This window comes from Andrographis paniculata, unplaced genomic scaffold (genome assembly GCF_009805555.1).
Source record: "Andrographis paniculata isolate CXL003 unplaced genomic scaffold, ASM980555v1 Contig86END, whole genome shotgun sequence".
Classification (NCBI taxonomy): Eukaryota; Viridiplantae; Streptophyta; class Magnoliopsida; order Lamiales; family Acanthaceae; genus Andrographis; species Andrographis paniculata.
This window is the reverse complement of record NW_026137624.1, coordinates 3,854,208-3,880,374: the sequence shown is the minus strand read 5'-3', so window position 1 is coordinate 3,880,374 and position 26,167 is coordinate 3,854,208. Positions and strand designations below refer to the sequence as shown.

General features: G+C 28.9%; 1 protein-coding gene across 2 annotated transcripts; it reads right to left on the bottom strand.

The window, feature by feature from the left end:
* Positions 1-1,616: 1,616 nt before the first annotated feature.
* On the bottom strand, positions 1,617-7,471 carry LOC127241944 (phosphoenolpyruvate carboxykinase (ATP) 1). 2 transcript variants are annotated; one of them, XM_051261240.1, is made up of 13 exons: positions 7,329-7,471; positions 6,940-7,217; positions 5,097-5,269; positions 4,857-5,010; positions 4,675-4,759; positions 4,292-4,392; positions 3,742-4,040; positions 3,379-3,552; positions 3,222-3,287; positions 2,952-3,130; positions 2,685-2,854; positions 2,022-2,190; positions 1,617-1,929 (listed from the first exon to the last, which is right to left on the bottom strand). In XM_051261240.1, the coding sequence occupies exons 2-13, from the start codon at positions 7,206-7,208 to the stop codon at positions 1,786-1,788; spliced, it is 1,983 nt and encodes a 660-aa protein (XP_051117197.1). In that variant the 5' UTR covers positions 7,209-7,217; positions 7,329-7,471; the 3' UTR covers positions 1,617-1,785. The 2 variants fall into 2 exon arrangements, with proteins under 2 accessions (XP_051117197.1, XP_051117198.1); XM_051261241.1 differs by lacking the exon at positions 7,329-7,471 and having other exon boundaries at positions 5,097-5,282; positions 6,940-7,071.
* Between the last annotated feature and the right edge of the window lie 18,696 nt (positions 7,472-26,167).

The window sequence follows — 26,167 nt, the reverse complement described above, 5'->3', positions numbered from 1 at the left end:
ATTGAGTTGTGTTTACTACGCACCCTAAGGGTGTGTTTGTTTGAAGGATTTTGGAGGATTTTCACTATTCATCCAATTTTTTCCCCCCAAAAATATCAAATCAAACATCTATTTTTCATTTTTTATATTATACTAAAAATCAATTTTACATTCAAAACATCACATCAAACCCTATTTATATCACATCATACAACTATTCAAATTCAAAATTTTTACTATTCAAATCCCAATCCAAAATCCAAACCCCCGAACAAACACACCCTAAGTGAATGGTACATTATTCATTCTCTCTCTCCCTCTACATCTATATGGCCGTGCAAGTCTTAAGTTAGTTATGTTTTGAATATTCAAGTATGGCCGTGTTTATCAAATTTTAGTATTTTTTGTTAATTTTTAAAGTTCGACCAAAAGTGATTAAAATTATTTATAATAAAATTAAAATTGATGAATTTTTTATATCATAATCAAAATTGATAATCTTGTACTAAGACCAATTTTAATTTCTTTTTTCTTAAATTTTAAATTGTACTCCCTCCATCCATTTATACATTTTTTTTTTGCTATTTTTTTGTTGTTCAAAATAAAGTATATATTTTCCTTTTAGTATATACTAACCACACAAAACATTATAACTACTATCACACAAAACATTATAACTACTATCACATTTATATTTATATACATCAATACTCTCGTATTGAGGAGTGAATAATGTTTTTATACTAAAATTATTATCAATTATCATTAAAATACAATATTTATTAAATTTTGTGAAAAAAATTAAATATTTAGTGTCTAAGTGGACATATAAAATAACTTTTAATTTAAATAATTATATAACATGTTCGTTTCATTATGCTTGAAATTAATTTTTGTTTAAATAATATGATACGATGTTTATAAAAAAAAATATTTTCATAAGAAATTGTATAAAATAATTAGCACTGATTTAAATTTACAATCAAATAAATTATTAAAGTAATATTTTGAATATAAGTTAAATTTTAATATAATAAAAAATAAAAAAATATATTTAATATAATTTTTTAATGAAAAAATTAATTCAACCGATAAAAAATTTATTATATTTATATAAATAGATATTAATTTGCTATTTATATATAAAATTAATTTTTATTATTCTTATATTTTTAAACAACGCATTCTTTAGTTTACTCTTTACTTTCCATACAATATTTAATTTCATCATGAAATTTCAATGGATTCCTAAGTTTATTATTTACTTTCCACCCATGGTACAATATTTAATTTTATCATAAAAATTGAAGTAAATAATATTAAATAAGATAATTTAATAATTAAAATTACAACACTTTCAAGAAATTTGGGGTTATAACCCTAGGATCATCTGTCCCAAAAATAAATCCTATTCTCCTATTCCACATACATATGTGTATATATACATAGTGTATATACATAATGTGTATGGGACAGTGGGATAAGATTCTATCTGTCTCATCGCGTCCCATTATGACCCATGGGATCACTTGTTCAAAAAATAAACTATCTCACTTTCCGCATACATAACGTGTGTATGTATATACACAATATGTGTACGAGACAGTGGGACAAAATTGACATTATGAAAATCCCAATTCGAAAACATATATATATATATATGTATATAGTCATTAAGCATCAAACTTAAATAAGTCTGAATAACATCTGCTGCTGATGAAACAAAAAAAAATAAAAATACAACACAACAGAGCAAGCATAATAACATAGGAAAGTAAAACTACCGATTCAGATTGAGAATGAGATTCAGAGACGAGGGCCAGCAGCAAGAATCTCATCAGTGAGCTTCCCATCTTTCCCAATCTTGTGGCTCACAAACACTTCAAAGTTGTTCTTGAACAGCCCACCAAGCTTGATCAATGTGTTCTTGTACCCCTTCTTGTCCGACCACTGCACTCCCAACATACATACACACACACATCCATTATACAACACAAATTACCTACAAAACAAAAGCTCGATTAATGACTAATGTCCGTTACCGTGTTGATCGGATCCAAGATGCTCGAAGGCACCCCTTCCACCTCGCTCGGGATCTCTAGCCCGAACACCTCCGTCTTCGTGTACTTCGCCTTCAGAAGGCTGCCCGAGTGTATGGCATCGATTATTTTACGAGTGTACGCCAATTTGATACGGCTTCCCGAACCGTAGCTGCATCATTCATCCACAACTCCATTTTTAGTATAAAATTACACATTATTATAGGTAGTAGGATATCAGGAGCGGAACTACTTGGACGCTAGGGGAGCTCACCCCCATTATATGTATCTTTTAATGTAAAAAATAATATATAGGTAGTAGGGTACCAGGGCGGAACTACATGAGGACTAGGAGGTCAGTTGACCCTCAGCCCCAAAATATATATTTTTTAGTGTAAAAAATAATAAAATAATATATTTTATCTGTATTTCAACAATTTTGTCAGTTTGTTGATTTATACTTTTACCTCTAAATTTTATTTTTTATACTAAAAAAATATTAAATTTTATGTAATTTTGTTGAAATTTTTTATAACTTATTAAAAATTTTCATTTTTTTTTTTTGTCAGGATGTACTATGAATAAAAAAATAACAATGAATCGATATTTTGCCCCCCCGAACTTTTACTGCTAGTTCCGTTAAGGGTACTACTAGCCTATGCATACCTTCCGCCGGACCAGCCAGTGTTGACGAGCCACCCAGTGGCTCCGTGTTCCTCCATCTTTGAAGCCAACATGGCTGCGTACTTTGTCGGGTGCAGCATTATGAAGGCTGCCCCAAAGCATGCGGAGAATGTTGCCGTTGGCTCCTTGATTCCGTCTTCAGTTCCGGCGACCTGTAAAACGTTCGGACGAAAAAAATATATATATATAAACCAGGAGAATTAATGAAAAACATATGTCTAGTATATGGATAAAGGTGACGATGCCGACCAGGGCAGTGTAGCCACTGATGAAATGGTACATGGTCTGCGCCAGATTAAGCTTGCTCACGGGCGGTAGCACGCCGAATGCGTCGCAAGCCAACAAGATCACATTTTTAGGCTGAGGTGCAACGCAGGGTATTTTGGCGTTCGGGATGTATTCGATGGGATACGCCGCGCGGGTATTCTCTGCAGTAGGATGGTAAAAAAGATTGTATTTTAACGCTCGTCAACAAAAAAAGTTAAATTGGAAGGCGATTGGGGTGGTGTTGATCCGTACCCGTTACGGATTTCTCGCTGTAGTCGACTTCCCTAGTGTGCTCGTCGAAGACCACATTTTCCAATACTGTCGATAATAGTAGAGAAGAAGTTCATTGTGAGGAAAAAAAAAATGACGAAACTAAATAATAAGCTCTTGTTAGTTTATCGAAGGTTACCTGTCCCGAACTTTATTGCATTAAAAATATCGGGCTCCTTCTCGCGCGAGAGATCGATACACTTTGCATAGCAGCCTCCTTCAATGTTCGACACGCCGTTATCACCCCAACAGTGCTCGTCATCTCCAATTAGGTACCGATTGTGATCAGTGGACAAGGTAGTCTTCCCAGTACCTGAGTTTGTTTTCCGAAAGGAAAATCGGGAAAAACGAGAAACTCAGGAAACAGACATCAAATTATAGAGCAAGAATATGATGCAGCACATAATTCAAACAGTTTTATGGACAAAGTGAGGGTGAGAGGGCACATATCGGTGGTCAGGGGAAGGCCCCTCATCGGAGGTCGATCCGATGAAACTTTTACCTGACAAGCCAAAGAAGAGAGCAACATCTCCATCTTTGCCCATATTGCAGCCGGAATGAAGGGAGAGGATTCCGCGCTTGGGCATGAGATAGTGCATTACACTGAATAGGCCTTTCTTCATCTCCCCGGCGTACTGAGTGCCGAGGATGACCATTTCCCTTCTAGCGAGGTTTAAATCTATGCTAGTAGAAGATGTCATGTAGTGTGTGTAACGATTACATGGGAACTGTCCGGCATTGTATATAGTGAAGTCCGGAGTACCAAAGTTCTCCAGCTCTTCGGGAGTGGGTCGGATACACCTGTCACCCACCCAGTTATCGACTTTCCACAAATTACTAATATACTGTGGGGCCTCGCTACGATCCTAATCTAGTGAAACTAACTCAGTCTCTGTCTAATAAATGATGGGGAGAGAATATTATTTGGGGATATGGAATCAGAGGTCAGCGTAACGATTAAGATAACTTATCTGGTATGGCTTATGGGCACATAGAACTGCAAACAAGAACGGATATAAATGTTAAGAATCTTAATTTTTTGTTTTACTTACATGTTGTGCATGAACAGGGAATGATAAGCCCGGGCTGAGACTATGCGGACTTTGATGCGATTCTCGGGATCCCAGTTCAGGAATTGATCGTTGACAAACACCTGAAAGATTCCATCATTGAGATGTTTTATTGGCCAAAGATCTTCTCAAATTTAGTTTGCTATGTCTTTAAATTTCACCTCAGAATATTGCAATGATAACTAACTTTACTGTTTTATCAGATGCTTCCAAAAATGAAAAGGGAAGTGCATTTCAGTGCATATCTCTAAAGAGACAGAGATCGAAGATACCCGACAATAAGCCTCATATCAGTCATGATTCCATTAACAAGAAGTGGCACACTCAGATTCCACAATTTTAAAGGATACTGTGAGAATTATTACCTTATCCAACGAATTCAAGTAATCCACAGCTCTTTCTCTGTTAACCATGAAAGTGTGCTCATCCATCTCAATGTTCGGCGAGCCCCTACATATATATAGATATAGATATGGGACATAATTTAAGTAAGGATAAAACACACATACTTCCTTTATTTGCAATTGGAAAAAACTTGCACACTTACTTTCCCCACCAAAGTTCACCCTCAGTGGTCTCATCCCTTACAACACGTTTGTCCTTGGGGGAACGACCAGTCTTGGCCCCCGAAAGAGTTGCCAATGCTCCAGTGGATGTAATGAAAGAACCCTTTTCATACTTTATGGCCTGCTCATACAGCTCTGTAAAAATCACCAGATAATTTGTTAGCACCAAATCCCAGCTGCCAAATTTGGATAAAAGTGGCTAATTTGACATATAGCATTACCAGCAGGGGACAAATTGTAGAGGACATGAGTGAATTTCAAAGAACTGTCGCTGACACTAATGGTGGGGGTGATCTCATGATGGCTCACGTGTCGAGGGGTCTCTGATGACCTGGCTGGGTCCCCTCTCACCACCCTAGGCCCGATCTCTCTTGTATACGATGCCAATGATGCACTGATGGGAAAAGCTCACCAAACAAGACTTAAATCAAGAGAGCGCATATTCAAAAGAGATCTAGGCTGCTATATATGACAAAAGAGTGGAATCACTGTAATTACTGTAATTATCAGTTTGATATGACTATATAACAGGGCCAGAAAAACGTGTGGCCTGCGTTGCAATAGTATGGTTTGATCTTTTATTATTATATCATTGCCATTTGCCTTTAAAAAAGAAAAATATTCATACCTGTAATATCACAATTCCCAAAATAACTAACAGAAAAAAATCCCACCAATTCTAAAAGTCCTTTGAGATTTGAATTGAGTTGGGAGGTTTTAGTTTTTATTTAAATAATATTTAATGTTAATATTTTGTAAAAAAAACAAATCAAATCCAAATAGTAAAAAAAAAAAAAAAAAAAAAAGGAGGAAAGAAGACACAGACAGAACCTATTAAAGAGAAATAACAGGACTAACAGTTCATTATAATATTCCTTGGTGCTGTTTATTTACATTTTATATTTCATTTATAGCAATATTTATCGAAAAATTATATCTAAAAAATATAATTTAATTTAAATAAGTACCATCTATTCAAAACGTAGTCCTACATCTACTTAGCGTTCTCTTCAACTTTATAAAAACAAAAAAAATACACTATTTCATTAAACTATTGGCCTTAGTCTTATGCTCCTTTTTATTTTATATATATATATATATATATATAAATAGTATTCCATTTTCTTTTCTCTCCCAAAAAATATAGAGTGATCACAATTTTACATTAAAAAAAAATAATTATGTTTATAAATATAATATTAAAATATTATTTGAACAAAAATTTAAATTAATATCCCAGTTCAAATCAATTTTAAATTACAACATTAGTATTATAAAAACATGTACTCCATCCGTCCCATTCAAATATTGTCATTTTTCATTTTCGTCCGTTCCAAAATAAGGTTATCATTTCCTAATTTAGTAATTGTACTACCTACTTAACATAATAAAGACCGTTCCAACTTATAATATATTACACAAATGTCATTACTTTTATATTACACTATAATATTTTTGTCTTATTTTTGTTTTTTTTACTACAATTCAATATAATACTAATATTAAAAAATTTGCTTACAAACGCCATTTTTCACCGGGACGGAGGGAGTATATATATTCACATAAAATATACAATTAGAAAAAATAACAATCCAATACAAAATAATAGTATTTCAAAAGTTTAACCCAAAACAATTTTTTTTTTTTTCTTGTAGTATCATCCATCACCATCTCTTCTCCAAATATCACTTTCGAACCTTATTTTCAATTTTAACTATACATAAATAAATAAGTAAATCAAAACAGATAGTGAAGCCAAACCCTTAATCCACAGCTCCACCAGAAGAAGGCCATTTGTTTACTTCTTTTTTGGTCGTCATCACGAGATTCCTACGTCTATTAACCATTTACCTTACCCCACCCCTCCTCAAATATATATGTGGCGAGAGGACTCTGTATATTCAAGTCTAAATTGAAAATTTTCCAAAGACCAAGTCCTAATATAAACATGAACCAAAAGATCTTCGAAGAAGACTTTCAAGTACCAAACGAATTAACTATTTCAGAAGCCTTGTAAAAAATTGCGAAGTTCAAATAATGATTAAATGAATCATTTATTTATACCTGATGGACTGAAGTTGTTGCTTCCTGCGGTCGTCCTCTGCCAGCTGAGCGAACGGACTTTGGATCCCGTCGAGCGGAGTCGTCGGCGCTGATTTCTTCTTCTGGAGAGAATGAAGCTCGTCAATCGTCTGAGCCTTCACCGGCGGCGTGCTGTCGTCGTGACAAATTCCATCCGCTTTTTTGTTCGTCTGAATCTTAGCCAGACCGTTCCTTCCCGTACCGCCGGTGGCGTTGGGAATTGCGGCGCGTCCTCCTGCGTTCGCCGACATTTCCTCTTCCTGTAATCGTTTAGAAACCACAAAACCTCAGCGGAAAGCAACAAGGATTCACACACAATTTCAACATCAAAATTCAGCAATTAACAACCGCAAAAAAAAAGGAATTCATACCTAAATTTGGGGGATTTGATGGGAAAACGCGTGAAGAAGCGAATCAGAAATCCTAATGGGGACCGGTAACGTAGAAAGAGGGCACGACAATCAAAGTGAGGAAATGTAAAGGAACGCGATGATGAACGAAGGAAGCGTGGTGAGGAGCGCAATTTATAGTGTGTCGTGGCCACCGCTAACCGCAGTTGCGAGTGGGTAACCATGGTTAAGATATGATCCAGTGCGGTGAAGCCCACCGTCGATACCTGAGAATTCTCCATGTCTATCCCATCTACGCTTGTTGACTTAATAATGTACAGCTACAGTATGTATGCTGCCGCCATTGCAGATTGCATACGTGGATTTGTTACTCTTTTCTCTCTTAAATTTGTGTTATTATTTTTTAATCAAAAATATTTTTAAATTAACTATTTATTCTTTTTTTTTTTTTCAAAAAATATCAAATCATAACACTTATTTTTCATTTTTTATATTATACTAAAAATTAATTTTACATTCAAAATATCGTATCAACAACTATTTATACCGCATCATACAACTATTTTAATTAAAATTTTTACTATTTAAATTTCAACTCAAAATCCAAACTCCCAAACAAACACACCCTGTTTGGTTTGAGGGTTTAGGAGGGGAGGGGAGGAGAAGGGAGAGGAGATGAGTAAATTTTTTCTAATTTTTTCCCCCTCCAATTTGGGGGAATTTAGAGGGGAGGGATTTTATCAAAATTTTCTTTTATCTAATTACCTATTATACCTTTTACATATTTTATTAGAAATTTTATAATCTCTCAAAATTTTAATATTTATTTATCTTATTTTTAATTATATCAAATAAATTTTAATATATATTTAAATTATATTATATATTTTGAAATAGTTTTAATTAATTTTTTTAATTAAGTTTAATTATAATAATTTTTTTAATAAATTACAGCATATAATTATATCTATAATACTAATATTTTACTTATTTTGTCCCATAATATGAGTATTGTCGTAGATACGAGAATTTAGACAAAATATAATTAGTAAGTAATTAAGAAATATACTAATAAAAGTAATTATAGATTAAGATTAAAATAATTAAATAGTTTAATTAATATTAAAAAACTATAAATTATATAAATATTTTTATAATATACTTAGTTTATATAATTTTTGTTATACTATTATTATTTATACATAAAATTATTGTTTATCTTTATTGATAAATTTAATAAATAACTAATGTATAAAGTATTTGATTCTTCTAAAATGTAATAATGTAATTATTGTTTTTATTATATTAGACAAATAAATTTTGTATAATATTTTATAAATAAATTAATCGAATTTTATTAAATACTTTTATTTTTCTTTATTTATATAACATAGGAGGAGTAAAACAATAAAATTATTATATTTTTCCTTCATCCCTGCTTAACCAAACACAAAAATATTATTTTCTCTAGCCTCGCCTCCCTTCTCTTCCATATGAACCAAATACGCTATTACAATTTTAATATTCTCTTCCCCCCCTTCGCCTCCCCTCCCTTTCATTATACTCCCTCATCTCTTAACAATTTATTTATTTTTTCATTTTGGTCTGTCCATGACAAAGCATCAATTTTCTTTCTTTTAGTAACTGTACTATCTACTTAACATTATAAATACCATTCAAATTTATAATATATTACTCAAATATCATTATCTTTATATCATACAATATTAATAAGAATAATTTAGTCTTTTTACTTTTATTTCCACTACATCCCAATATAATACTAATATTTCTAAAACTCCGTGCAAAAAGTAAATGAATATGAGACGGAGGGAGTATAATTTTTATATTCTTTTTTACTACTTCCTCCGTCCCATAACAAACTATCTATTTTCCTATTATAGTACGTCTCATAACAAAGTATCAATTTCTTTTTTAGTAACTGTACTATCTACCTAACATTACAAATACTTTTACAACTTACAATATATTACACAAATGTCATTACATTTATATCACACGGTACTAATAAGATTATTATAGTCATTTTTACTTTATTTTTATTATATTCCAATATAATACTAATATTTTTAAAATTACGTGTAAAAAGCAAACAAATACGTAATTATGAGACATAAAGTGTATAAAAAATAAAAAGTAATAAAAAGTTCAAAATAAGTGCCAAAAGAGTTTTGGGCATAAAATTAAGAGAAGGAGAAATTTATTACACCATTTATTATAATTAGTATTCCTTCAGTAACTTAAGAAATGATCTTATTTATATTTTATTATCGCCTATACCAAATTATATTTTTCTATATTTGGTACAATTTACTAATATAAAATATACATAATAAATATAAATTAATTTACGGGTGCTTGTTTAGAGTTTGAATTTTGAATTGGGATTTAAATAGTAAAAATTTAGAATTAGAAGAATTGTATGATATTATAGAAATATGTATTGATACGATGTTTTAAATGTAAAATTAACATTTATTATAATATAAAAAATAAAAAATAACTATTTAATTTAATATTTTTAGAAAAAAATTTGGCTAATAATGAAAATTTGAGAAAGTTGGCCAAACGAACACACCTTTAAATAACTTTATAACATATAATTATCATACATTAAGTAAGACCCATTTAAACCATTTTATGTTTATTTGTCTTCTCAATAAATAAATATTTTAATTTATGTTTAAAACTATCAATCTTTTATAAAATTAATTTATATTAATCACAAATTAAAAAAAAAAAAGATATTTTATTTTTATTTGTAGTATATAAAAATTTAATAATATTTATAAAATGATATTCATAGTGCATATATTTTTATTGAATATAATTTTTATAATATTTAACTGCATATTATAATTATTTTAATTATATATATTAATTTTATTTTAAAATTACTAACAATACTATTTATATAAAAATAATAAATAATATCAAAATTTATTATCATTAGCTAATTAAATATCATTATATTAAATATTGTATCATAATAAAACATATTATTTAATATGGAATGAAGGGAGTTTTATTTATTTATAACTGAGGGAAAAATTCACATATTATATATTTGTGTGGATTATATTTCATTGGTTCATTTGGTCATAAGAATATTTTTATTTTAATATGTCCCATAAAATAGTTTTTTGTCTCTTAATTAAATATTCATTCATTTTTTACAAGAAATGTTATGTATATTAGTATTATATCGATATATAGTAGGAATAAAATAGAAATGACAAAATAATATTATTAGTATTGTATAATATAAAGATATGGATATTTGTGTAATATATTGTAAATTATAAATGTATTTGTAATGTTAGGTAGATAGCACAGTTACTAAAAAAAAAAAAAAAAAAAAGGAAAAAACGGTACTTTGTTATAAGATGGACCAAAATGGAAAAATTGATAATTTGTTAAGAGATTGAGAGAGTATATATATTTTTACTTTTAATACTCTTTCCGTCTCATAAGAACCATTTTCCATTTTGATTCGTCCTAAAAGAATAATATCATTTCCTAATTTATTAATTATACTACATATATGACATAATAAATACAATTTACAACTTACAATATATTACACAAAGATCATTACTTTTATATTACACTAGTATTAAAAAATTTACGTACACAAAGTAAATGTTACACTTCAAGATATAGGTAGTAATTACTATCTCTATCCCAAGATAGATGATTTTGTTTTTTTTTTCTTAGGTCGTCCTAGAACATATGACTCATTTCTGCCCAAATGAATTATACTATTATTGAAAATGAGCTGCTAACAATTTTCTTTCGTTTTCGAGAAGTTCAGACAATATTTGATCGGAAGCAACACCATCATGCACACTGACTATGTATCGAATAAATACTTGATATAGAAGAAAGAGATAAAAGACCGAAAAGGGAAAAAAAAATTATATGATAAATCACCTGAGCAGACTAGAACAATCGGAGGACATCACTATAGGTATAAATAAATATTTTTCTAATGAGAAATTTTTCTACAATAAAATTTTATGCTCATATTGCTCAAAGAGAAAAGAAGAGTCTATTAAATTTGGCTAAAGATTATTTTTGGAATGAGGCATACTTATTCAACATAGGGTTAAAGAGGAAGTCAAAACAATTATTTTTGAAGTTGAGACCTCATTCATTCTGAATAAGTATCTTGATTCCCATATAGAAGGTCATTTCGCAAAGTAGCAAACAACAATCAAAGTTTTGCAATTTGAATTTTTCTGGCCTGTCATACACAAGGGTGTTGAGGCCTTTGCCAAACTCACCTTTTGAACGCGACCAAACTCGCAATCTAACAATGAGACAAACTATCACACTATCAAACGGCAATGTAAAACATCTTTCACACGACGCTGCTTTTCTCATTTTTATGCCTTTAGAATGACAAGTGGGTTCAATGGAACAATACTTAAGAATGCATTGTAGAAGGTTGTTAGAGCAGCCACAACATGGGAGTTTTGGACGCGAATGCAAGGAATAAAAGATCTCGATCCTAAGGCACGTTAGTGGCTAAAGGGGAAACATTTTGGTGAATACTTTTGCAAAAGTTTCAATAATTATATCTTAAACACAAGGGAAAAGCACATAATTATAATATTTAATGATAAATGTGTATCTGATGAAACGACTGTAGGAGAATCGAGATTGTGCACTATGTAGGTGGGGAAACATGGAGATTTACCATAAAAAAGTTCTTTGAAAGAATAAGAAGAAAGTGGAGGACTGTATCTTGATCAAGTCCGATGAAAACACTACTAGATTTCACGTGTTGATGGGAGCCAACACAATTTTGATTTAGGAAATAAGACAGTAGCCGCCAATAGTGGAAATTGAGTGGCATACCATGTCAACATAGAACTTCATTAATTGGAAATCAAGGATTGGATGCAGTGAATTACGTTGACAATTGTTAATCTTTGGACTCGTACAATCAATTTTACTCATCCTCGATAAAAATGGTAAGCATCAAGTTGTTTTGAGAGCCAACAAATCTATCATTTCCTCCCAAACTGCCAAAAGTATGCTGAAGTGTAGGTAAACCAAAGAAGAAGTTACGATGCGATAACCTATAAAATTTATGCGATCGAAGAAAATGATGTCAATCCTAAAAAAAGAAGCAAGCAACAATTAAGTGTGGGACTGTGGCATTGCCGGCCATAACTCCACACACTGTCCTATACACTGGCCAGAAGAGGTAGACCCGTAACCTCGTACATATTTTTTATATTTCTATATTTTTATCTTTCAATATCGAACTAATCAATGATGTACACGCAGAATTCAACCCAAGATGAGGATGGTCAAAACCCAATCACACCTAATGTGTCCTTACGGAGAAATATAAGTGATGTTTACTTTTACTTTCGTGGTGTTACATGTAAGTAAATAAATGCACCTATGTATTCGATATATACATATCTTTGCAGGTAAGAACCCAAAGCAATTACTTACGCACATGCTCCAATACTTCAATGAGAGCTTCTATGGGAGAGTGCGTCAAGCCGATGAGTACTAAGACGGTAACTGTTGAGGTAAGTCCATTTACCAATATATTTCAACTTAAAAATCATATTCTAGAAAGTGCTTAGGACTTTGTTATTAAATGCAACCACCACATGACGGACCAAACCAAAACCAAGCTCCAGTAGAAATTGTCACACAAAAGTCATTACACATGACAACCATTGTTCAATACAACTGCTATTCAATTATATGTTCGTTAAAACTGAAATTCAACCAACACATGATGATTTTTCAGGAATTTATTCAATCACATATTTACTCTTGTGTACCAACTATTTACATTTGACAGACCAAATCTAAGGGCAAAAAGCCCATCAAACACAAAGTGAGTCGTCAGCTTCAACCCAAACGCAACTTAACTGATCTTTTTTCTCTTCTAAGAATTCAATATACAATTACCTTAAAATCTTGCATTTTTTGGCAAGACTTTTGGGGGAGGACCAACCTGTAGAGGACCATTTTGCACACATCCAAGCTTTTCGAGGATGCCAACTAAAACCTCAAATCTTGTGTCAATGCCACCATGGAGAAGTGTGCGTGAATGCCTTCTCTGTTCATTTTTCCTTATATGACAACATAGTCATTCATTCAATTGACCAAATAAAAATCTTAATCGAATTCACGTTGTAAAGTTGAGTAAAATGTCCAAGTCTCAACCACCAGGTTCGGTACAGAGTTCAGATGTCTAGTCACGAACAGTAAGAAGCTTGTTTGATTGTTCGAGCGTAGATGGATATCCAACCTCGAACTGAACCTACCATGTTTAGAAAATTTCAAATGTCCCATGCACAACGCAACCCAAGGACACCTTCTTTGCCCATGCAAAACATTCCTTAGAATGAACTGCTGGCATACATGCGTCAAATAGAGTTATTGAAACTCGTCGAAGAGAAAAAAAAATCGATAGGAGAAATGGCCTCCAACTGCCTAGAAAGAAGAAAAATTAAGAAACATGACCTTAGTGGTTAAGAACAAAAATGATAACTCTAACGTTTGGATTATTCTGTGATATATTATTATTATTTTTTTTTTAAGTGGAAACCCGCAGCCGCAACGCGAAAGTGCCTAAAACTTTGACTATACGGAACACTTATGTTGGTTATTCAATATTTATTTTTTAAAATTAGTATAACTTAGGTCCACATAAATTTTTTTTCGTTCTTTTGTGATAAAGGGTACAAAGACCAGATGTCCAAATATTAAATATAAGCACAACTACTACATTTGTCCCTAATACATAAAATTGCCATACAAAAATTGTACTATGATAATATTAATTTTGGACATATTTTATTAGTGATTTCTATAAGAATATTTTGCAATTTTTGATTGAAATTGGTATAATATGTGCCAAAATGCTCTGGTAATTGCGTGTTGTGTCTTTTTGGTGCAAATTGATGCGTTTTGGTATTTTTGAGATATTTCAGGCGCGAAAATAGATACATTACTGCATTTTGAACAAAATTGAAAAAAACATATGCGAAATGAGAATGTGAGCCAGACTGTTTATTGGTTGACCGCGATGTAGGAATCAATTAAGACAAAAATGAGGGCTAGGCCAGCTTTCTATCCGATAGAAGAAGACCGAATTGACTAAGATCCAAGTCTCAATCAATATCAAAAGCCATATTGGCCGTTGATTAGGTATTAATATCTACAGGATCGGACGGTGGGTAGTTAATTCACCACTTGTTAGTAGCAAGTGCCATATTCTAGAATCTTGGCCGATGCTTATAGATAGGAAGACCCAACTTTGAGATCATTGGTAGAGATTTCACAATCTGAAATTCTCATTTTGTTGGAGAAGAGCTTAAGCTGTAAAGAGCTCTTAACGCTAAAAGCGGGTGGCTAGCAGCATTCGTGATAGGAGTCACGTGATCGCCACCCATATCATTTAAATTATGTACTTAGATAATTCTACAAGCTTTTCACGGATGTTAAATTTATACATAAATCACAATGTTACATTTTTAGTGTACTTGAAACATTTAATTCATTTAATTCTCAAGTAAAGAAATATCATATATTCTTCATTGCATTCTCACCCGTGGATAGCATGAACTTGAGATAAATGTTTTCAAAGTGTTTCAATTTAATAGGACTAGAAACACATATAAGTCATTTAACTGAATCTAGTTAGATAAATTCGGAGAAAAATCACGCTGCTAGGTAAATCCAAGATGCTCACGAAAGTAGCTTTTCACACACAATTTGACTCAAAAAATATAGTAAAAGGGTAGGTGGAAATTTAACCAATTGAGTTATTAGTCATGAGTGTCAATAAGAACGACTCGAAAGGTAGTAAAGTATGAATTAGAAATAGATCATCAGCTCAATAATCAATGATTAGGTTAGCTCTTCAAAGTACTAGTAGACCAAATTGTCCCAAGATCGCGAGCATAAACCAGTTATTTTAAGGACATCAACCAACAAATAAATACAAAACCACCTTTAGCATTAGGAGCAAACACCACTTATGGGCAAACACAATACAGGGCATCCTACACACCACATTTTGTATACAAACATCCCACAAATATATGAAAAGCTCCCATAGAATTCGTGTTATTTTTCATTTGGAACCACTCGTCAGCGTCGGGTCCGTGGGGTTGCACGGTGGTTCAATTATGACGGCGGGAAGGTGTGAAACTGTCGACGGGCTCCAATTCCGTGAGAATGAGAAGCTTCGATCGATCGTGAGAGAGAATGAATCCTAGGGCTTAAGTGTGATTTAATTTGAGTTGGGATCAAATTGAAATTTTAATTTTTATTTATTTTTTCAAATTTAATCTTATCTAGTCAATGGCGAAAAATTGTCACATGACACACATGTCAACAATGAGGATATACTTTAACTCATGTACGTGTGTCACGTACAACTCTTCGAACAATAAAAGAAATGAACTTTTAGAAGATAAAATCTTTTTTTTTTAGAAAATAGAAAATTAGTACTCGAAAATGTTAATAAATTCCATTTAAAAAAGACTAAAATTTTCCAATTTTTTTACTAGATATTTTTTATATTAAATAATAACTAAGCACAATATTTTAACTTAGAATAAATATTAAATTTGATAACCTTAAAAAAGTAATTTAAAAAAAAAACGTTAATATGAAAAACAATAACTAAGAACATCTTTAACATCCTACAAACAAACCTTGTAGTGATGCAAGCTATAAAAATTATTTGCCCTAAAATATCCCAGCAATTTAATAATAGTACATTAATTGGACTCAAATCTCAATTATGTAATAATAATTATTATTAATAATTGACTCTCCACCACTATGAACAAAGATATTCATTAAAAAATATCTTTTTCACCTCCAGCTAATACTTTTTCTTCGATAAAAAATTATTATCTTCTCAAAATTTATCCCGAAAATGCTGATTTAGATACTGTATATTAGTAAATTATTAATAATAAATTATAATATGATTCTATTATTTTTAATATGAGTTTTGTTGTTGATATTTTAAAAATATGAATAAATATATATATGATTAAAAGAAATTATAATATTATTTAAATATTTTTAGGAGAAAGATAAAAATAAAAGGATTTTGATTGAATTGATTTATATTTGTTAAGTATATTTAAAATGAATAAATTTACTAAAAATAAAAATGAGTCATCTGTTATGAAACGCCAAAAAGAATTGGTCATCTGGACTGTAGGACTATATATATATATATATCAATATTTATATAATTGTTTAAAAAATAATACTCCTCTACCCCTTAGCAAAGTATTCATTTGTCTTTTACGCAGTCTAATTGATATTAAAAATATTCTTACATTTGTATTATACAATACTAATAGAGGTATTTTTATTTTTTTTTCTTAACTTGTACTACATAGGAATATAATATTAATATTTAAAATTCGACATACATAAAATAAATGGATACTAGAATATGTTTGTTAATGAGATTCTCTCTAAACTCTACTATTCATAAAAGATTTTCTTCATAAATATCAAATCAAACATATATTTCTTATTTTTTATATTATACTAAAAATTAAATTTACATTCAAAACATCACGTCAACATCTTTTTATATTACATCATACAACTATTCCAATTCAAAATTTAACTATTCAAATCTCAACTCAAAATTCAAATTCCCAAACAAACACACCCTAAATTAAGGGACGGAGGTAGTATTTTATACTTTATCCGTCCAATTCTAAGATGTACATTTATTTTTTGAGTTTGGATTAAAAAATATTAGTATTTTAATAATAGTAAATAGATATAATAGTATAAAAGTCCAATTACATTTGCTTTTAAATATAATTGTATAATAAAACGAGGGTAAGATAGATAAATATTTTAAAAAAAATATTACTTGTTAGTGATATAATTCACAGTTAAATATATAAAAAAAATGTAAATTTTTAAATTGAAAAAACAAAAATAAAAATATGTAAATATTATAAATGAAAGAAAAAAATATAATATAATAATATAAATATTAAATATAACTATAATAAATATGTAAAAATGTAGATATCTTTTGAATATCTAGTCAAAAATATTTAAGACATATTTCATACTCTATTCATTGCAACTTAAAATATTATTTTTATAATTTTTGTCTATTCCATTTAAAAAAAATAATTTTATTTTTTATAATAAAAAGAATTATATATTAATATTAAAATATTTTTAATTTTTATATAAATTAATAATATAATATTATACATATAGTTAATTTATATATTTTTTTAATTAATAAAATATTATTATTTTTTAATATTTTATAAAAATAAAAAATTCTTTAAAATAAAATCGAGAGAGTATCTATATTTTTTATTTGTTTCTTTCCTGTCCAGCGGAGAGAGGGAGATCTATGGTCAGATGCGACACCCACACGATTTGGAAATTGTATTTTTTTAAAAAAAATAATAATATAATACAATATTTATAAAAATTTTATTTTTTAATAAAAAATAATACTTCGTCCGTCCCAAAATTATAGTTTAGATTGTGTTCGGCACGAAATTTAAGGAATATTGATATTATATTGATAGTGTGTAAAAAGTACGGGTAAAAGACTTTTTTGTCTTTGTGGGTGTATTAGTGTAAAAAATAGCGACAATTGTGTAATAATAATGAAAAAGCAAGAGTAATTTTATAGTGATATGATTATTTATGAAAATGAGACTATTGTTTTGGAACGGACAAAAATGATAAACAAGACTATTGTATTGGAACGGATGAAGTATTTAATAGTGGAAAAAGATTGGAGTGTGTTTGTTTAGAATTTTAATTTTATGTATTTTTCATGTAAAATATAAAAATATGGTATCATGAATATATTAAATAATATTTTATATTGAATTTTGATATTTTATAAGAGAATAAGATATTTTATAAAAGAATAAGATATATAGGATGCGTTTGTTTTGCATTTTGGTTTGAAGAAAATACTTTAATATGATATATAGAAAATTGTGCAGATAATATACAAATAATGAATGTGTGTAATATATTAATTTTTTTTAAAAAATATATTGGAAAAATTTTGGAAAAAAAAAAAACAAACCATACTCTTTCCTCTTGTAGTAATATTTGTGTTGGACATGATATTTAAGTAATATTGATATTATATTTGTAGTTAATAAAAAATATGAATAAATAATAATTATTTTTTTTGTGTGTGTCTTGTAAGTGTATTAATACAAAAAATAATAATATTTTTGTAATAATAATAAAAAAATAAAAAATAAAAATATAATAATATGATTAATTTTAAAAATAAAATTATTATTTTAAGACTAACAAAATAATTATTTGAACAAAGTCTTGGTAAAGTATCCAAAATGGACAAACTCACAAGAACATGAGCAATGGTGAAGTTCTTTATTGTGGAAATATTCCACATCACTATTATAACAAAAAGAAAAAATGGATATTTCCACATCACTATTATAACAAAAAATAAATAAATAAAAATAGAGAACTTCACCAAAACACATCTTGACAGAGATATGTTGGAGATGTTATTTTTTGCGTCATTTGTCGCTATTTAATTGGGATATACGACACTATATAAATATATATATATATATTTATGTTATTTTTTATGATTTAATCGAATTATATTATTATATATAATTTTTATAATATTTTTAAAATTAATACAATTTTATTTTTTATAAAATCATCTCAGTATTGAATATATTTTTATTAATTAAAAATTTTAATTATATAAAAAAAAAATAAATCTTATTTTAGAAAATTAATTATGGCAAACAAATTAATTTATTATTGATTAATCATTAATTTAATAAAATATTTGATTTAAAAAATGAGATATATATAATAATGTAGATAAAATAAAATAAAATAAGAAGTTTCGTTGTTGGGAGTATGAATGAAAGAAAAAATATGTAAAAGATAAAAAATGTAGAAATACTTGTAGATGAATTTCTTTGTTGCGGATGATCTAAAATCCGTTATCTCTATACTAGAGTTAGCAAAAACTGACTTGACACGACAATTCGACATGAATTTGACACGAAATAATTGAGTTTGAGTAAAAGTTATTAACCCGATTACGTATACGGGTTGACACGAACGCGATACGATAATAAACGAATTGAGTTAGGGTTGACGCTCTCAACTCGAACCCGATACGACAATTCGATTATAATATATTAATATTGATTAATATATTTATTATAAATGTAAAATAATCATAATTTAATAATTTTATCATAAATTAAATTCAAGTTTAAATAATTCAATCTAATTTAAGCTCAAACTAATAAAAACTATCATATCACGACAACATGACAAAAATAATTTAATTTGAATCAAGAATTTCGATTTAATTATGTATACGGATCAATACAAACTCGACACGATAATAAACGAGTCAGATTAGAGTTGAATAATTTAACCCTTCTAAAGTATTCTACAATTTACATTTCAAATCATTAATCTAAAAGTCGCGTTTTGCACAAAACAATGAAAATCGTAGTTACGAAAAGCACGATTTTGGCAGGATTCCAGCCAGGCAGTGGGGCCCACGTAATTAAATATGAGTCCCAAAAAGTCAAAGTCGGGTTTGATTTAGACTTAAACCTCGTGCGATTTCTTTGATAAGGCTGATGACGCGGCGCTGGATTACGGCTCCGCTGTCTGGACGATCGGCTCGGACGATAAGCCGCTGATGTGGACGCTTATCCTGTACTAATAATATATAATGTTGATATTGAAGCCGACAGCTGACGAAAGGCATTCACTCATTCAGCAGCCACAGGCTCAAGCTGGCTTGCATTAGCCGGCGTATTAATTATTGCTTTTTTGGCAGCTCCATGGACCCCAGGTTTAAGGGGATCCACACCGTCAAATCGGTTGGACCCCACACGTTTTAACGGTGTCGATTCAACTGGGGTCGGAGACTAATAAACGTAACGGGAATCAACAAAATTAATTTCCTGAAGCGGACGAATTTAAAAATCGTTATTGAAATATAAATAACTTATATAATATATTTTCTAAAACGATGTGAAATTGAAATAAATTGTGGAGCTGAATATTCAGAATCTCCATGAATCAACGAATTTTGGACTATTATTATTATATTATGTTATAAATATGCGGTCCAATGGACTGTGGGGCCCACACCTTGTGACGTGGCAAAGTTCGATTGGGTTGCTAGTTAAACTCTCCAATTTAGCTTAGACATCTAATATTAGGTATTAATAAATAATTAAAAAATATACTCGTAAAAATATTATAATTTAATAATAATAATTATAGAGTAAGATGATTAAATAATTTAATTAAAATAAAAAAATTATAAATTTATAAATTTTAAAATGCGATTAAAATATGTAATTATATATTTTTTAAAAAAAATGATAAATTATGACGAAAATAAAAATACGACACAAATTAAATGAAAATGGAAAGAATAGAATAGTATTTCAATAGGTTTACCTATTTATATTTTGGTCCGTTGAACCATCTCTAATTCAAAACTCTATATTTAGAGAATTATCATTGAAGGTGATACAGTCAGTCATTTTCAATCATACTTTCTATTATTACATATTATACTAATTCATCTCCAACTTTACTCTCTGTTTTTGCAGGATCAAATAATATTTTATTTATATTTTATTGTATATATATATTTATAATTTATAAAATTTATAAATAATATCAAATATTTAATTATTTTTATATTTTTAATTTTGAAAATATTTTAATATCATATTAATAAATTAAATAAAAAATTTCTATTATTTATTCATAAAAAATAATAAATATTTTTGTAAAAATTAAATTAAATTAAATTTATTATTATTAAATAATATTTATATAAAATACATAAATAAAAATATATAATATTATTTGATTAAATGTAATAAATACAACATAAAAATTAATACTAATAAAAAAAATATAAATAAAAAATTAATTTATTTAAAAATAATAAATTAAAAATTAAAAAAATATAATTTAAAATAATTTTAATTAATTTTAAAATAAACTAAAATAAAATAAATAAAAAATAATCTCCCATCCTAGAGGTGCCCCTCGTTTGCCTCTCACCCTCTCATTTGAAAGGGTGACAACTCCGTAATTGTATAGTAGATTGGAGAACCCATCCACCAAAAATAACAAAATTGCTACTTTTATAGGGTGGGTTAGAGATGCTCCGAGAGCATCGGCAATGGAGATAATCACATTTGAATATTTTTACTATTTTTTACTTTTCCACATTATTTTTACTTTGACTTTATGGTATATTAGTGGATATTCTTTTGAACTTTACACTCACAACACAACAAAGAAATTTATTCCAATTTTTTAATTAATTTTTATTTCTAAATTTGAATATATACATATATTCTTTTATTTTTTATATAATTTTATAATATATAATTATATTTTATTTAATAAAAAAAATTATTTTTTAATATTGATTTGTTTTATAAAATCAAATAATATATAATTATATTTTTAAATTTTAAATTAATAAAATATATTAAATATATATATTATTTTATAAAATAATTTTTGTTTATGAATTATAAATTATTTGTTGGACTCCAATTCCAAGTGACTCAAAGTACAGAAGACACTCAACCGTCGAAGTTTTATCCGAAAGCGATGCTTCCATACATTCAGAAGTCTCTTCTTTCATCAAGCTGAAGCAACAACTTCCATTAGATTGTGGTGCTTTCACAGGCCAACAACAACGTAACCTCCATCGGCCCTGGATTGGTAACTTCGCAACATTAATGGAAGACCCCGACACATACATGTTCTATGTGAAAGGCTTCATGGGTTAAGCCAAAAGAAAAAAGAAGGATTATTCTATGCAACTCGAGACTATTAGAGACATATCCCCGTAGACCGGCTAGGAATATGATGGAAGCAAGTCAGGGTAAACGGCATGTCTGATCTAAAGGCAATAGAAGAAGTTCAGAGCGAAAAAAACCCAGTCCAGAAACAATAGAAGATGTTCAAAACGAGTGGAACCCAGTCCAGAAGCAATGACAGATGTTTAAAATGAATGGAACCCGGTTCAGAAGCAATGGAAGCGGTTAGGAGCTGATCGAAGGAGGTTACCACGTGGTTGAGAGTGGTGGAAGAAATAATTGGAACTGCTCCTTTCAATGAAAGGATTCTTCTATTTTAGAATTAAAACTAGGAACAACACACACCACACACACGCACAAAAAGAACAACTCGTATTTTTCTCTACTTCTTTGCATGTTTTTAGTTTCGTTTTATGCAATTTAATTCGAATTACATATTTTTATGTTTCTCGCAATTTGTTTTACTTGCTTTCCGTAGATTATCTTAGTTTAGTTCCGATCAATCGCGTGAAATCTCAGTTACCCGACGACGGATTGACTCTTTGAAGTACTTATGGAACTCATGCCGACGGAATCAACGAATAATTTTGGAGTATCCGAATTTTAGACTCCAACAATATTACTCCCTCCGTCCCAATATAGTTTAGGGACACATATTTAAAAAATGGTATTTAATTAATTAATAAAAATGACTTATAATACTCTCTCCGTCCAATTGAAAGGTTACCATTTTTCATTTTCGTCAGTTCCAAAACAATGTTATTATTTCCTAGTTTAGTAATTGTACTACCTACTTCACATAATAAATACCATTTCAACTTACAATATAATAATAGGGGTATTTTTGTTTTTTTACTACAATCTAATATAATACTAATATTAAAAAATCTACGTGCAAAAAGCAAACGCCATCCTTCCAACGGGACGGAGGGAGTATTATTTTTTTTATTTTTTATATAATTAATAATATTGATAGTTTTAAAATAAATTTATATATGTTTTTAAAAAATTAAAATAATGTATTAAACTATTTTAAATTTTATATCATAATAAAAAATATGTGCACTATAGATATTATTTTTCAAAGAATAATTTTTTTTAATAATATAAGTAAATAAAAAATATTATTATTTATTTATAATTAACATAAATTAATTTTATAAAAGAGATGAAAATTTAAACGTAGATAAATTTGTTAAATATATTTTAATTTAATAAATTTTACTCAAAATAGAAATATGTTAATTGTTACGCGATAAACGAAAATGGAAATGGTGTCATACGTGCGATCACACACGGCTAAATGATAAAAATAACGATTTTTGCAAACATATAAAATATATTATGTTAGCGAGATAATACATTACAAAAGTGATAATTGGATATATTTTGCAATATCCTCTTGTTAATGTTAGTTGGATAAACAAACCCCATCATATTTTCAATTTATGGCAGTTCATTTATTTATATTGTTATACATTTTATTATTATTATTATTATTATTATTATTATTATTATTATTGTAAATGTGTGATATTTTCATAGAATGTGTTTTGTTCTGTTTTTGTTTTTTATAATTGTTATGCCAAGGGTGTATTTTGAGATAAATATTGTTATTTGACATAATATTTTGTATAAGAAAAAATTATAGAATTTAATATAGAAAAAATTATTGAATTTAATATTTTGAAATAAAATAATAAAAAATTGAATATGAAAGTCTTTCAAAAGACAAATGAAAAAAAAGAAAAAAAAAATTCCATACAATATGTGTCAATTACTTTTATGTAAAAGACTAGAAGATATCAATATATATATATATATATATAATAAAAGATATAAATGAATACACAATTAAATTTATTGTTTGAAGCTATAATAATTTTAGATCTGGCTATGTTTCTTTCAAGCACTAGATCTAATTTCACTATTAATTATTTTTTTTTTCAATGTATTTTTTATAGGTGACAATTGAATATAAATCTACATCTTCAGTTTATGATTTACATTTAGTCCTCGTCTTGTATTTTCTTTAAGGAAAAAATTTATTTTTTGTCGTAATATAACCAAAATTCATCAATTTTGGTCAAAATATAAATATTTTATCAATTTTGGTCCAAATATAATCAAAAGTTATCATTTTTATTCCAATATAACCAAAACTTATAATTTTTTGTCATAATATAATTTTTTTTTATTAATTTTAGTCCAAATATAACCAAAACTTATCATTTTTTGTCCCAATATAATAAAAAACCTTATCTTTTTTGGTCCCACCGTTAATAAACCGACGGAAATTGTTGACGTGAAAAGAAATCAAACCTTATATTTATATCTGAAGAAATTGCACAATCTTGCAAGTCCACGTCTAACATTTTTCGTCGGTTTGTTGACGGTGGGACCGAATAAGATAAGGTTTGATTATATTGAGACAAAAAATGATGAGTTTTGGTTATATTGGGATTAAAATTGATAAAAATTTTATATTTTGACCAAAAATAATGAGTTTTTGTTATATTGGAACAAAAAATGATGAGTTTTGATTACATTGGGACCAAAATTGATAAAATTTTTATATTGAAACCAAAATTGATAAATTTTGGTTATATTGGGACCAAAATAAATTTTCCCTTTATTTAATTACACTTCTTATTTTACAAAAGAAATTGATTGCAACTCACTACGTATTCCCCCAAATCATTGTCTCCCTTCATCCTCACCCCCACCCAAATCATTCGGTAATTTTGCGCCATAAACGGAAGTCTAGCGACGACCACACTTCAGACCTAAATCGTCTCCAAAGCTCGAGTTCATCGATTACCTTCCATTTGGATTGCTATCACTTTTGTTTTTTTCACTTATAGATTCTGGGAGTGAAGTCAAGCCTACGGCACTTACAAAGTTCAAGTAGGTCACTTCCCTTTGTTGATTACTCATGGTTCGACCATATCCTTATGCTATCCCTTGTGATCGCAGGCCACCCATTCCTTCGACTGGCGAAAATCCAAGTAGTTTCTTTCGTTTTGGATTTACACATCTTCTTTCTTCCTATCTTCTTGCTGAAAGAATATTGGAGAGGTGATTGTGCGAATGATGCCCTTTATATGTTCGATAAAATATCTCAAGAATAATGATATAACATCAAATACTTTAATAAATTGTTGTTCAGAGTACTGGTTAAAATTTGTGTGATACCTTCGATGTTGAATAAAGATGAAAGATTAAATGGATTGAATATATTACTCTTGTTAATAATGTGCATATTCATTTTCGAGAACCTTATTAAAAGAACTTTATAGTAAACGTGCTTGTCCAAAAGTAGTTTTGAGATGGGTGACCACCTGAAAAGTTTTTCAGAGTGCACGTGAGTGAAGAAAAAACGCAAAATAGACGTTGTATTCTTAAAAATGTGCATATTCCTTTTCGAGAGCCCACTTGAAGAAACTCGCTTAGGGTGCAAGTGAGTAAAGGCAAAGGCACGCTAGAAAGATTTGTGTTGATTTGTGGGGTCAATCTAATCCGACACACCAGGCCAACGTGGCTTGCAGATCGGGGTGTCACAATGTTTATTTTCAAATATTTTTATCTACAATTCTTTGATTTTTGGATTATGTAAATTGTGAGGTTAGTCTAATACCGACACACCCAACCAACTTGGTTTGCAAGTCGGGGTGTCATATTGTTTATTTTCAAATATTTTTATTACAATTATTTGATTTTGGGATTATGTAAGGGTGTGTTCGTTTGTAGAATTTTAATAAAATTCTACTATTCATTCAATTTTTTCCCTAAAAAACATCAAATCAAACACCTATTTTTTATTTTTTTATATTATACTAAAAATTAATTTTACGTTCAAAACATCACATCAACACCTATTTATATCACATCATACAACTATTCAAATTCAAAATTTTTACTATTCAAATCCCAACTCAAAATCCA

Bases quoted from the DNA above. Each gene is read 5' to 3' on its own strand.
- LOC127241944 (XM_051261240.1), bottom strand. From the start codon at position 7,208: ATGTCGGCGAACGCAGGAGGACGCGCCGCAATTCCCAACGCCACCGGC. The intron at 4,041-4,291 runs GTAAGTAAAACA...GGTGGGTGACAG, and splicing joins TCCCTGTTCATGCACAACAT to GTGTATCCGACCCACTCCCG. The intron at 2,855-2,951 runs GTCGGCATCGTC...AACGTTTTACAG, and splicing joins TCAGTGGCTACACTGCCCTG to GTCGCCGGAACTGAAGACGG.